At 42.6% G+C, this 13,760-nt stretch overlaps 1 protein-coding gene across 5 annotated transcripts in view; it reads right to left on the reverse strand.

Annotated features, from left to right (window-relative positions):
• The window catches only part of CDK1 (cyclin dependent kinase 1), a 51,108-nt gene that overhangs the window by 17,511 nt on the left and 19,837 nt on the right, over positions 1-13,760 (reverse strand). For 3 of the 5 annotated variants that reach the window (XM_070364570.1, XM_070364568.1, XM_070364569.1), the window contains exon 8: positions 8,907-9,236. The exons of 1 other annotated variant lie outside the window; for it this stretch is intronic. In XM_070364570.1, coding sequence (XP_070220671.1) covers positions 8,922-9,236 — 315 coding nt within the window. In that variant the 3' untranslated portion in view covers positions 8,907-8,921. Of the gene's footprint in view, positions 1-8,378; positions 8,521-8,906; positions 9,237-13,760 lie in introns of those variants that run through there. One more of the 5 variants, XM_070364573.1, reaches the window with a different exon arrangement.

Consider the following 13,760-nt stretch of genomic DNA (forward strand, 5'->3'; position numbering starts at 1 on the left):
GGAAGGTGCACTGTATCGGGCTGAGGGCTCAGACACCCAGATACATAGTGGCCTTCACTCACCTTTGGCAGCAAGAGAGATTTACCTAGGATCATACTCACATCTTTAACTATCCAACTTGTATGCTTGGTCTTTCCTCCAGAATTCCAAATAACAACAAAAATAACAGATTTGTTGCACACTTGGCATTCTACTTAAATGCTCACAGTGATCCTAGAATGTGAAGATGATTAATATCCTCAGTTTAAAAATGCAAAAGCTGAGGCTCGGAGGGTTAAATGGCTTGTCCAGCATCACACAAGCTAAAAAGTAGAAAGGCTAACATTCTGCCACAAGTGAATCAGACACCAGCATTATTTCTCTTTCTCTATATCAAGCACTTTCCAATTTTCTCTGCACTCTTCTTCAACACCCTCTTTATTTGGTTCTCTTTCTAGTGCGCCTCCTTGATTTATTAAACATTATAATTTCCTCTGGTTTCAGAGTCTACAAATTCTAGTGATTCTCAATCCTAGCTGCACATTGGACTCTCTTGAAGGGATTTTAAAATACACCCATGACCAGAGAATTCCTGGCGGTCCAGTGGTTAGGATTCAGCACGTTCACTGCTGTGGCCAAGGTTCGATTCCTGGCTGGGGAACTAAGATCCTGCAAGCCACCCAGTGAGATACATACATACATACATATATATATATATATTTATATATATTTATATGTGTGTGTGTGTATATACACACACATATCTCCATACCTATGACCAGAACTCACCCCTAGATAGTTTGTTTTCATTTGTCTGGGATGAGATCTAGAAACAGTGTTTTCAACCACTTATCTCCACTCCTAGTGTCTAGTAGACATTCACTAAATATTTGTAATCTGAATGAATGAATGGATGATGAAAGAATAAAATAAAATTAAAAAATAATTTAAAAAAAGAATAAATGAATGAATGAATGAACTCTTGAGAGTCCCTTGGACTGAAAGGAGATCAAACAAGTCAGTCCTAAAGGAATTGAATATTCATTGGAAAGACTGCTGCTGAAGCTGAAGCTCCAATACTTTGGCCACCTGACACAAAGAGCTGACTCACTGGAAAAGACCCTGATGCTGGGAAAGACTGAATGCAAAAGAAGAAGCGGGTGGCGGAGGAGGAGATGGTTAGATAGCATCACCAACTTAATGAACATAAATTTGAGCAAACTCCAGGAGATAGTGGAGGACAGAGAAGCCTGGCATGTGGCAGTCCATGGGGTCGCAAAGAAGTGGACACAATTTAGCGACTGAACAACAAGATGCCAAAATTGTTTTTGACGATAAAGCAAGAGCAGTTTTGAAAGCCCTAGGCTAGGTGGTAAATACAGAATTGTTTTTCCGTCTCCTTCTGGGATGCTGGGATAGAAGGAAGCTGCATCCCTGTAACCCACTCCATTTCCACACAAAGGAAAACTATAAATAGGAGCTCTGAATCACATGAGGGTTATGTAATACAAAGTTCACAGAGCAGGCTGCCTTTATCACTCAGGCTTAAGTTGCACTGAAATGGAAACTCAGCTGATGCCCTATGTATTAGTTTCTCCAAATGATGAAAGTCTGCGACATTTGTCCAGACCATCTATTTCCATCGCCCAGGTTTGAGGCTAGTCGCCAGGACCCTTCTTGCCAAAGAATTCCTTCTGTCTTTCCAGATAACAAGTAGGCAATTTCAGCAGAATTATTTTTATTTGCAAAGATAAGGCCAGAATTTCCCCTGGTCAGATGAAAAGGCCATGAACATTAGCTCTTCAGACACTTGGGAACACTAGATCACAGCCTCCAGTGAGGAGGTAGATATAACACACTTCTGATTATGGTTCCAGAGAGGTCACCCCTGCTTGTTTCTGTAGAGATTTACTGATCATCTGAAATCCTTTGGTGAAACTCAAATCCACTGTGCACCATTTAGAAGGGGTTTGCCATCCTCTATGAAACAACAGGGTTACCAGCCTGCGTAGGGAAAGGATTCCACTACCTCTGAACACACATTTGACTCTCACTGGCTGATACGGGGGACTTTGGAATAAATGTTTCCATGAGTCAAAACGCAAGTATTCAGTGGCAGAGATGGGTACCCACATTCTCCTTTTCTTTTTTAATGCCCAACTAGCCCTTATTTCCCAGCCTGGCTTGCAGTTAGCCTGGCCATGTGACAGTGTCCTCGCTGATGGAATGTGAGAACTGAGGTGTACTACGTTCAGACCTCTCCAGGCACTTTGCTCTGATTTTATCTGCCTTCTGGACAGTTGGTATGGAGATGCCTCCTAGGCAACTCTGGAAGCCATGGGTTGAAGATGCTAGAGCATCACCAGTCTGGGAATTGATAAGCTCAGAATTCTTGTGTGAAATTAGGTGAGGATGTTTGCAAGGGTCACCTGGCTTATCTTTACAAGGATGGGCAATTTTTCCAAATTTCATCTCAAAACACAGACACTCTATTACAAGCCAAGGCCTGAACTGGAGGAAAGGGATACTTCAAGTAAAATTCACACTATATTATGGATGGGTCTCTGAAACAGTTGATCAAAATTGAAATCTTTATCAAACTGTAAGTCAAGAAGATAAAAAAGAGTCTTTTAAGACCTTTCTGTAATTCAAATCATAATCCACATTCCCGACCTAAGTACTTTTTAAAATATCACAGACTAGTAATTCTTTTAATAAAACACAATTTATATTTTTCAGAAGCTGTAATGACTTCCATGATATCACTGAAGTGAGAGCATAGGAAGAATGGGGAAAGAAGAAAATACTAATTGAACACTTAGATGAAAATGAAAAATAAGCCTCAGCCTAGACATTGACTATGGTACAGCCGAAAGGATTCCTGGGCAGAAAGCAGGCAGAGTGTTCAATGCACAGACAGTGAGTAAATAAGCAGAACTTGTTGGTGAAGTTGGTAGAATGCTCTGGAATTCTATTCCAGAGACAGAATGATCATGATAGATGATGCTTGCTTAACATCTATTGTCAAATGTAGATGTCTGGCAACAGAAGAGAGGGGAACTCTGTCCCCAGTCGATGCCCTTCCAACCCATATCAGGGGCAAGGAGTGAAGGGGGTTGATAAAGCTTGGTGCTTATTTGGGAAAATAAGTGAAAAGTCACTCTGGAGAAGAGCTCCAACATCAAATAAACATAAAAAGAATTCTTCAAGTATGAGGGGGGGAAGTAAACTCTTAAAACTTAAGATCTTGGCAGGAAGGAAAGACTGATTGAGCTAAGAAGAAATCTATCCTTCCTTTGTCTGCATTAGAGAGATTTGGCACAGACTAAAGGACCTTACTCAAATTTTACCACTCGCCCTAGAAACCTTGTATGAAGTCTCTCCTCAGCCATCAGGACAAATCTGAATGCAATGACTTTAAAAAGCTTCCCAAATGAGCCTTTCAGCAGTTTTATATACTGTTGAGAAAGGAGAGGGAGAGTAGCTATATGGCTAGAGAACAAAGAAAACCAAATTCTTGACTGCCCACTCCATAGATAAAACACTATCAAGCACATGTATAGCTATGAATTAAAGTATATATGTGCACTACTGCATATGATACTATGCGGCTTCCCAGGTGGCTCAGACGGTAAAGCATCTGCCTGCAGTGCGGGAGACCAGGGTTCGATCCCTGGGTTGGGAAGATCCCCTGGAGAAGGAAACGGCAACCCACTCCAGTACTCTTGCCTGGAAAATTCCATGGACTGAGAGGCTCCTCAGAGCCTGGTAGGCTACAGGCCATGGGGTTGCAAAGAGTAATACTAACATTAATGTTTTCTTCTTGCACTCTATATGGGTTGTCTTATATATGTTGGACACCAACACCTTCTATCTTAATACTTAAAGAGACTTCTTTGTAAGAGTGGCTGTAGTATCAAAAAAAGATGAAAAACAATTCTTGGCTTGGGCTTTAGCTAAGCGATACTTCTACAGAGCTGTCCCTTAGTCGTGTCTAGGTTGAAAGTACAGATTGTGTGTTATCTAATAATGCCTGAGCAACCAGAAGAATCATGTGGAAATGGAGCTCCTTAAGGGTATAACTCGTGTTTTATTTATCTTGCTCTCCACTAGGGCTGGCAGGGTGCCCTAGGACACCAAGGACATGCTGGTTCCTCAGTGATGCTTGTTGAATTCAAACATGAGTGAGTAAATGATTGAACAATCAAATGAATGCATGATAATATTTTTAAGCTACAGGAAAAACACAATATTTAAGTGTAACTCTCACTTGTCAGTGAAAAAATCTCCATTGCTGGAGGAATGCACATTTTCTGCCTGGCCTACAGTCTGATAATCTCACAACCGGAATTTAGCTAAAGTTCTACCCAATTTCTCCACAGGAGCTCTTCTGCAAAGGCCTCTGAGGTCTAGGTAGGTACCACAGAGTCCAGAAGAAGTCCAGTAAAGCAACAGGGAGAAGTGATGGAAACTGGCAAAATGGAGGATGATGCATTGGGCCTGATGAGGGTGACCATTTTTGCCTCCATTAGGCCAGCTGTTGTCTTCTCTGGGTGTCTAAGGGTTTTGTGACTTGTCTCATCAACTACATTGTAAACCTAAAGACGTCTGGGAATATGAGGTGTTCCTCCTTTCTCCTTTCTGTCCCCACCACAGTCTGGTGGGATAAGAACTAGACTTGGAATCCAAACTTGCAAGTCTTCAACTCAATTAGCTAGGCAGCCTTAGATAAGGAACTTAACTCCTGTGACCCTCAGTTTCCTTAGCCAGCCAATAAGAATAGTACTACCTCACTCAACAGGCTGTTCAAAGAGCAGACAAGACTTTTGCCAACTGTAATACTGTACACAAATGTGAGGATTACTATTAATTTTATTATTAGAGAATGAATACTTATTGAAACCCATTGAACTGAATAGAGAGGTGATGCAATTCTATATACTTGGCAAAAAATCAATATCTGCCTCTACTTAACTCCTTTTGAAAACAACATGTATAGAGAATACTAAAAAATATATGTAGAGAAGGCAAGCTAACATATATATCAACACATCACATTATTGTTACTGCACGGTTGGAAATAGTGAACACTTGTAATTTTATGATAAACAAGTATTGGGCTTCCCTGGTGGGAGTCCACCTTGCAATGCAGGGGATGCGGGTTCAAACCCTAGTCTGGGAAGATCCCATATGCCTTGAAGCAACTAAGCCAGACTGCCACAACTACTGAGCCCGCTCTCTAGAGCCCCAAGCCACAACTATTAAGCCCATGCACTGCACTACTGAAGCCCGAGGAACTAGAGGCCATGCTCTGCAACAAGAGAAGCCACCGCAATGAGAAGCCTGCACACCACAACTACAGAGTAGCCCCCACTTGCTGCTACTAGAAAAAGCCCATGCATAGCAACGAAGATCCAGCACAGCCGAAAATAAAATAATTTTTTTAAAAGTATTGATAAATGCTTTCCCACTTTACAGTTTAAAATATATTAATTGTACATGTGCTTTATTGGGACATGCACTGTATCCATTATAAAATGTATCCTAAGCACTATAATTGTTATCACTTGAATATTTCTGTGTAGTAGAATTACTGTTAAATTTTGTTTTCTTCTCTGTGCTCTTCTATATTCTTCAACTTTTCTTTAATAAACACATCACACAACATTTTTTCTGACTCTGAAATATTTAAAAAGAAAAAAATTGCCCAGTTTATTCCTGACTTACTTCTGTCTCAGATTGGTGGGTGACCACAGATGTTCATAAGAATATTTTTAAACTGTGGTAGGAGATTAGGAAAAATTTATCAAAATAACAGAGTTATTCATAGGAAAGATCTAATTAAATAAAATCTGATTTTACAATTCTTTATCTAATGCCTCCTAGATCTGTGGTTTAAAAGAAAAAGCTGTCTGTATATGCTATTTTTGTATAAAAATGGAGACGTATAAGAGCATACATTCACACCTGCTTATTTGTATAAAGAAAACATTAGTGGGGAGAAATGGAGACCGGAGTGAAAGGTGGGAATTTGGATGATGAGAACAAGAAAGAAACAGGACTTTGTGTACTTTTTGTTATATTGTTTGAATTTTTAAAATGTCATACATATATCATTGTAAATCAACTATATTCCAATAAAATTAATTTAAAAAAATAAAATAATAAAAACATAATGTGCAAGTAATAACAAGTCTAATATGCAAATGTTACAAGTGCTCCTGACCTTTGTTCTAGGGAGTCAGGCCTCACACTGGGTCTGGGCTAGAGGCCGCCCTCACCAGTGGAGAGATGGATGTGGACGCTTATGTGGCCAGGGAAGCACGAGGCTGGTCCTGGGCTCACTCTCCTCAGCCTGCTGTGTCGTCCTCCTTAGATTTATCTGCTTCCTCTGGCAGCATGAAACCCTGGCTGCACACTGCCTATGTTCTCTGCTCCAATCCAGGAGGGTTCTTGGTTGCCAGTTGGTCACATTGAGCATAGCCGGTTATGTTTCAGGGGCTCTCTCTGTTCAACAAACTTTATAAACCAGGCTCAGTAAACTGAAAACAACACATGCCGATTATAGTCTTGTGTTCAGTGGAGTCTGAGATACAGTTGGGCGAGAAAAGCCCAGAAGGTGTCCCCTAGTGCAACCAGGCCCACTCCATGCTCCCAGCTAGGATCTGCATCAAATGGAGCCTCAGACGGCCTCTCTTGAGTCCATCCATTTATTCTAATGGGAAATGCTAGCATATGGTTCCTTGATTATCCAACTGCAAGCTGCCTCATGCACATGTTCTGTGGAAGGGATCTGGGTTGCAGAAGTTTGTCAAAACAGGTAGTCTAGGCGCATAAGTTGGCTCACAACTGATTAGCGATGTTCCATGCAGCTCAGGGAAATGTTAAAACTTGGTGAGAACTACCTTAAAATGAGAAACTTCAGCTCACGAGAACATACTACTGAAAAAAAGACAACACAAGGAATGGAAGCAGATATTTACCGCATATATAATCAACAAAGAATTAGTATGTATAACATAAGTAACTCCTATAAATCAAAAAGACCCAACCAATCAATCAATAAACAGGCAGTGTGCTCTGCAGTTCTGCAGATCTGTCTCTTCAACAGTATTTGGATGGCACAGACCCAGAGATACCCCTTGCTCCAACCTCCCACCACCCTCCAACCCTTTTAACAGTCGAAACCTTCAGAATGAGCCACTGAGCTATCCCAGGCCACTGGGACAAACACCATTTTTTGAGTTAAACTCCTTAATAATGATCAACCATGAGCTCCCAGATCATCAGAATTATTCCTGAGGTGGAAGCTGTCATCAGCTGCCTGGTCAATATGCATCTGTGGGCTTCTGACACCTACCTCTTTCTGGGTGAGTGTGTGTGTGTGCATGAGTGTCTATTTCCACTGGGAGGATTTGGCTCTGGAGGGTGTGAGCCACATTTTCTGCGAACGGGACCAGGAGAAGCAGGAAGGCGCCAAGTGTCTCTTAAAATGCAAAACCAGTGCTACAGCTGAGCTCCTTCCAGGATGTGCAGAAACCACCTCAAGAATGAGTGAGGTAGGGACTTCCCTGACAGTTCAGTGATTAAGAATCTGCCTTCCAGTGCAGGGGGGATGAGTTCAAGCCCTGGTTTGGGAAACTAAGATCCCACATGCTGCAGGACAACTAAAAAGCCCAGTCTGCAACTACTGAGCCCCCTCACCACAACTAGAGAGACGCCAATGTGCCACAGTGAAAATCCTGCACCCCAGAGCTAAGATCTGATGCAACCCAAAATAAATAAATATTTAGGGAGGGAAAAAAAAAAAGAGTGGGGTAAAACCCAGGACGCTACGGAAGCCGCCATTCTCAAGGAGAACCTGAACCAGGCCTTTTGGATCTGCATGTGCTGGGTTCTGCCCACACAGACCCCCACCTCTGTGACTTCCAGGAGAGTCGCTTCCTAGATAAGCAGGTGAAACTCATCAAGAAGATGGGCAACCCCCAGATCAACCTCCACAGCTCAGATCAACCTCCACAGGCTGGTGGGCTCCCAGGCTGGGCTGAGTGAGCGTCTCTTGCAAAGGCTCAACTCCAATACAACCAGGAGCCGCTGTAGGCCGGTGGACTTGGAGGTGCCCCTCTGGTGTCAGGGCTTCTGCTTGAAGCCCCTCTCTGCAGCCACCAGGCAGCTTTTCAACCACCCTGGAATCCTTGCCCAAACCTTGGACCAAATGGAAACAATAAAGCTTTTTGAAGAAAAAATAAATAGGCAAATAATTTTATACCTCTTAGGTAGTTAGAGGTGGTGTTACCAAAACACAAGTCCATGTGCCCGCTGCACACTGAGGCCAAACAATACCAAAACATCAGAGTTTGGAGAAGAGAAAGGTTTATTGAAGGCCATGCAAGGAGACAGGTAGCTCCTGCCTTAAAAACCCCCAAAGTCCCAAAAGCTCTCAACAAAGCTCTATTTTAGGAAAGGTGAGGGAGGGATGTGCTTAGTTGTTGCAAACTTCTTGGTATCAGATCCTTTGTTTCTGAGGTCTGGTCACAGGTCCTCCACCAAGAAAAAAAAAAAAAAAAAATGTTATTCTCTGTTCTGAGAAGAAAGGGCAAGGTCCCAAGGCTCAACTTTCACCCTGTGAGGTCCAGGTCCTGGCTAAGAGGAAGCAGGTCTCAGTTGGCAGCTCCCTCAGTGCCAGATCCCCAGCCCCCCACCCAGCTGTCATCCCTGAGAAAGCCAGGAGCCCAGGACCCAACTGGCCCTCAGGCTCCTTAGGCCACCCAAATCGCAGAGGCTGGTCCCAGGCAGACTGCTGCTGCCTTTGGGTCACAGAGGCAGGGATGGGGAAGAGCTTCACCGCTGCCTCAAGGCCTGGACCTGGCCAGAGGGCAGCCTTGGTGAGGGCTCTGGAGCCCTGCAGGGCACAGCCCCCAGCCTGCTCGCCTGGCCCCAGCTCAGCTCACCCACTGGCCAGAGGCTGGGTGAGCTGGAGGGTCCCAGGGAGAAAGCCCGGATCTGCCTCTTACCTCACCTCCACCTGAGGACCTCCATCCGCAAACAGTTGGCCGACTGACGCACCAACGGTCGCTCATTGACAGTTGGCTGCTTGGGGGAGGGGCCCACTGGAGCGCCAGCCAATGGCTTAGCAGGACCACTAATGGTCTGGCGGTAACCCTGCCTGGTAACCGGGTTGGAGGGTAATGGAACGCGGGAAGGCATACGAAGGGTCGCGCAGAGCGGCCGCACTGGTGTCTCCTGGGTTGAAAAAACTGAGAAGCAAAGCCGCAGACAGTGAGACAACCAATGACCTGCCGCTTCAGGAGCCCACTGCCACCCCAGTCTATAGAGACAGAAGAGTGAGGCTGTCAGAAGACCAGGAGTCAGTTGAAGTATCTGGGTAGAAGCTAGAACCAGGGTGGACCTGTGAGGTGGGAGCTGAGGTGCAGAGGCAGCACTATCTGAGTGACAGAGAGATAGACACTCTGACCTCTCTCTCCCCTCTTTCCTGCCAATGCCTCCCATTGGCTAAGCCCAGAAGCCAGACAGGGAACACAGGAATCTGGGAAATGCAACATGAGATACAGAACAGAGCAGGGGAGGGACACGGAATGGGTCTGTCCCCACTGCCCCAAAAAAGCCCTTGCACGGGAGCAGATGGAGACATACATAACAAAACTTATAGCACCACTGTTCATAACAGCAAGAGAAACAAGTGTCTATTAATAGGAAATGTGAATAAATTATAGTACAGTCATACAATGGAATATTCTACTACGGTGAAAGCAAATGAGCAATAGCTACATTTATCAACATGGATGAGTCTCACAAAGCCAAACAAATAAATGTTAGAATTTTATATATTTATATAAAGCATAAAAGCGTACAATGATGATGATGATGATGAAGAAGATAGATATGTTGTAAAAGTACACAGAAAAATTGAAAAAAGTATAAAGGAATGCATCTTTTGGAAAAAGAAAGGGAGATGTGAAGAGAAAGAGACATGCCGAGAGTTTCAAATGTAGTAAAAATGATACTGGGTGATGGGTACACAGGACCACTGTATATTGCTATTGATGGTTTATACAAAATTTTTTCAGAGTATGCTTAACTTTACAAAGGCGCTTGAAGGACTGTGAGTCAGAGTGGCTATTCTAAATGTCAGGAAGACTCCATTCTTTGTCTGGAGACAGAACTTGATGCCATCTGGCAAATGCAGATTGGCCCAAGAGAAACCCCCTCCTTGCCTCTCCCCCTTGGACCCAGTCCAATTAGGCAAACACCACTTGCCCCATGAGTTCTAGACCCAGTGGCATTCTCCTGACTGTTCTGCAGATATCGTGGGTAGGAGCTATGCACCTGGTCAGTCTTCAGTGTTAGTTTCTCAGGCCTCCAAGAGGCACTGGTTCTGTGTCTCTTCATGACAAGAAACACATTTCAAAGCTCTTCAAGAGTCCCTTTGAACCACTTCCCCACTAGACTTGGGTGAGTTAGATAGTAGCATTCCCAAAGCAAAGCACAGTTTTCGGAAGATCATAATCCCCCAAATCCCTCTTCTCTACTCTAAGCTTTTCTGTTTTTATTTTTTTGGCTAAAGGATCTAAGCAGGGCCAACTTCGTAGGCATGTGACCTGTCAGACAAGCCCCCACACTTGGAAAGGCCCTGTGCCTGATTTAATGCTCTGTTGCTGTTGTCTGGAATTCAATAGTTTAACAGGAGGTCCCACATTTTCATTTCATTTTGTACTGGGCTCTGGAAATTGTGTAGCTTATCCTGGACCTAAGACTTGTGGGACAGGTTCTTAGAGTCATTTCCTTGTAAATCTGCATACCAGGTATGGAATTCTGAGAACTACTCTGACAACTACTTTAATGGCCAAAGTAAAAACAGGGAGAGTCCCTTCCTAATATCCCATTACATTTGTTTACTTGTTTGTAACCTGTCTTCCCAACAAGGGGTTGTAAAGTCCACCAAGGTAAGATTATTTAGCTGAACACTGTCCTCATGACATAGTATCTGGCTTATAATACCTTTCAATAAATACTCATTGGAAGAACAAACATTTACAGAATCATTAAAACTGTGCTTGTCCTAGACTTGTTTTCTAACAACTGTTTATATGAAAAGCATATACCATATTTTAGAAGATATGTTCTTAAAGAACATGCATAACTCAATACTGATTTTTCCACAGAATGAGACATGCTTCCTCAAAATGTACAACTATAGTACATTTTGGCTTTCGTGCTGCTTTCTATTTTCTCAAGACTAACACTAACATTTTACTCTAACTAGAGACTTGCTCTAAAATGTGTCATAGGCACTGTTTGGCCTTCAAGACCATTAAAGCCCATCTAAAGTTCATTTCAAAAACCAAAGTTTCAGTCCGTTTTTCAGCCCTAACATTGTCACTCCCATTTAATGAATGCTCAGATAAGATTGCCTCAGAATGTAAAAATATCTAAAATTATAAAATGGCCAATGTGAGGGACCTCCCTGGTGGTCCAATGGTTAAGAATCTGCCTTCCAATGCAGGGAATGCAGGTTCAACCCCCAGTCCAGGAACTAGGATCCCACATGCCTTGGGGCAGCTAAGCCCTCATGCACAACTACAGTGCTGGGCACTGCAGCTAAGACCTGATATAGTCAAAAATACATATAAAATTTTCTTTAAAAAAGGCAAAGAAAACAACCTCCCAAAGTCCCATCCGTTCCTAGTTAAGTTCAACTGCACAATTAAAATACAACTATATAAGGAAATACTATGCAGCCATTAAAAAACTGACAAGGTATGTGTTAATGATACAGAACATATAATTAAGTTTAAAAAATGGTCAATGTGAAAATAAGGAAAGTCCTCACCATAGGCACCTACCCACAGAAGCTCTAACTCAGGGAAGCCACAGCCTGGTTGACAACACTGACAAAGGGCTGCAGGTCTTTTGTTTTCCGGCCAAACTGCCCAACAGCAATGCATATGCCAGTGCTACAGTCCGCATGGCCTGCCAACCTCAAACGAATTTTCAAAATCTGGTGGTATTTCCATTACTTCTGATCTACATGTGAGCTTAAACACACTTATATTACCTGACATTTGCATAATTTAACTCCCACAAATGCCACCACTCCATGTGTCACTAGGTCACCTGTGTTTCAGTGTGTCTATAAACACACTGCTTTACACCAAACAGAACAACTCATGGATGGTGAAGCAAGAAAGCAATGGAGGCTCCGCAGCACCAGATGACCTCAAGTGGTTCTGGCAGCAAAATCAAACACAGGGATACTTTAATGCAATTCGCTCCACATGGCAAATGAGTGAGGAAGTGAAATATCTGACTAATACCTAATATTTAAATCCTAGACAAAACATTTCTGTGCAAATAGGGAAGTGCTTTATTTACTCTGATCCAAGTCAAAGGTAGCTGGATAATTAGTTTTCTTTAAACAACATTCAGCTTTGCTGACATCTCATTTTCCAAAAGCAGCTGTTAGCCAAATATAGTATTGTTTATTTGCTCCCTGGAAGGCTGTTTTTAAAAAGCACTTCTTCTGGTAAAAATATTGCATCACATAATTGGAGATAACAGGAAAAGTAGGAGTTGCTGTTTGTATTTAAATAAACATTTGCTCAAAGGTCCAGTTTTCTGTTTGTGAATACCTCCTTTATTTTGTGCCATTAGGCACACTGAATTATTGCTGTTTATTCCTTGCTTTTCAGCCTTGCTAGGAGATATTCCAAACATGGTAACACACGAGACATTTCTCTAAAAAAAACAATATAAGAGATAAGGCTGAAGTTCTTTGCCTTTTTCCTTTATACATGAGCCAGCTATTCCATTGACAGAGACTTATGAATATATAATACTAACATCACAATGTTTATTATCTGATATATACTTTTATACAATTGTATTTGGATAAAGTTTACTTTTGGGTTATGTTTCAGAATGTGACTATTTAAAATACCTGTAGATCTGAGTTAAACTCCCTATTACCCTCTGAGGGGAAGTGAAGAATGGAAATCACCATTGCTCTTCCAAACACTCCATACATCTTACAATGTGCTTGGCTTGCATGTGCTGCATGTACTGTTAGCTATTACACTTTTAATTTCTAGGAACTGAAAATCTATGCAGCATTCCCTGATCTGACACTTCTCTTCACTGATCACTTGGGTTCTCTCTTATATGAACATTTTATAGTTGGAGTGGTTTGCCATTTCCTCCTTCATGGGGCTTCCCAATCCAGTGACCGAACCTGCATCTCCCATGTCTCCTATATTGTTCAGTTCAGTTCAGTCGCTCCGTTGTGTCCAACTCTTTGCAACCCCACAGACTGCAGCACGCCAAAACTCCCTGTTCATCACCAACTCCCGGAGTTTACTCAAACTCAAGTCCATTGAGTCGGTGATGCCATCCAACCATCTCATTCTCTGTCGTCCCTTTCTCCTCCTGCCTTCAATCTTTCCCAGCATCAGGGTCTTTTCTAATGAGTCGGCTGGCTCTTCACATCAGGTAGCAAAAGTATTGGAGTTTCAACTTCAGCATTGGTCCTTCCAATGAATATTCAAGACTGATATCCTTTAGGATTGACTGGTTTGATATCCTTGCAGTCCAAATCTCAAGAGTCTTCTCCCCCACCACAGTCCAAAAGCATCAATTCTTTGGCGCTCAGCTTTCATTATGGTCCAACTCTCACATGCATATATGACTACTGGAAAAAAGCAAAGCTTTGACTAGATGGACCTTTGTGAATCATAATGAATGCCAAAATCTGGGGTGAAAGAGGT

Source organism: Bos mutus, chromosome 28, assembly GCF_027580195.1.
Source record: "Bos mutus isolate GX-2022 chromosome 28, NWIPB_WYAK_1.1, whole genome shotgun sequence".
Classification (NCBI taxonomy): Eukaryota; Metazoa; Chordata; class Mammalia; order Artiodactyla; family Bovidae; genus Bos; species Bos mutus.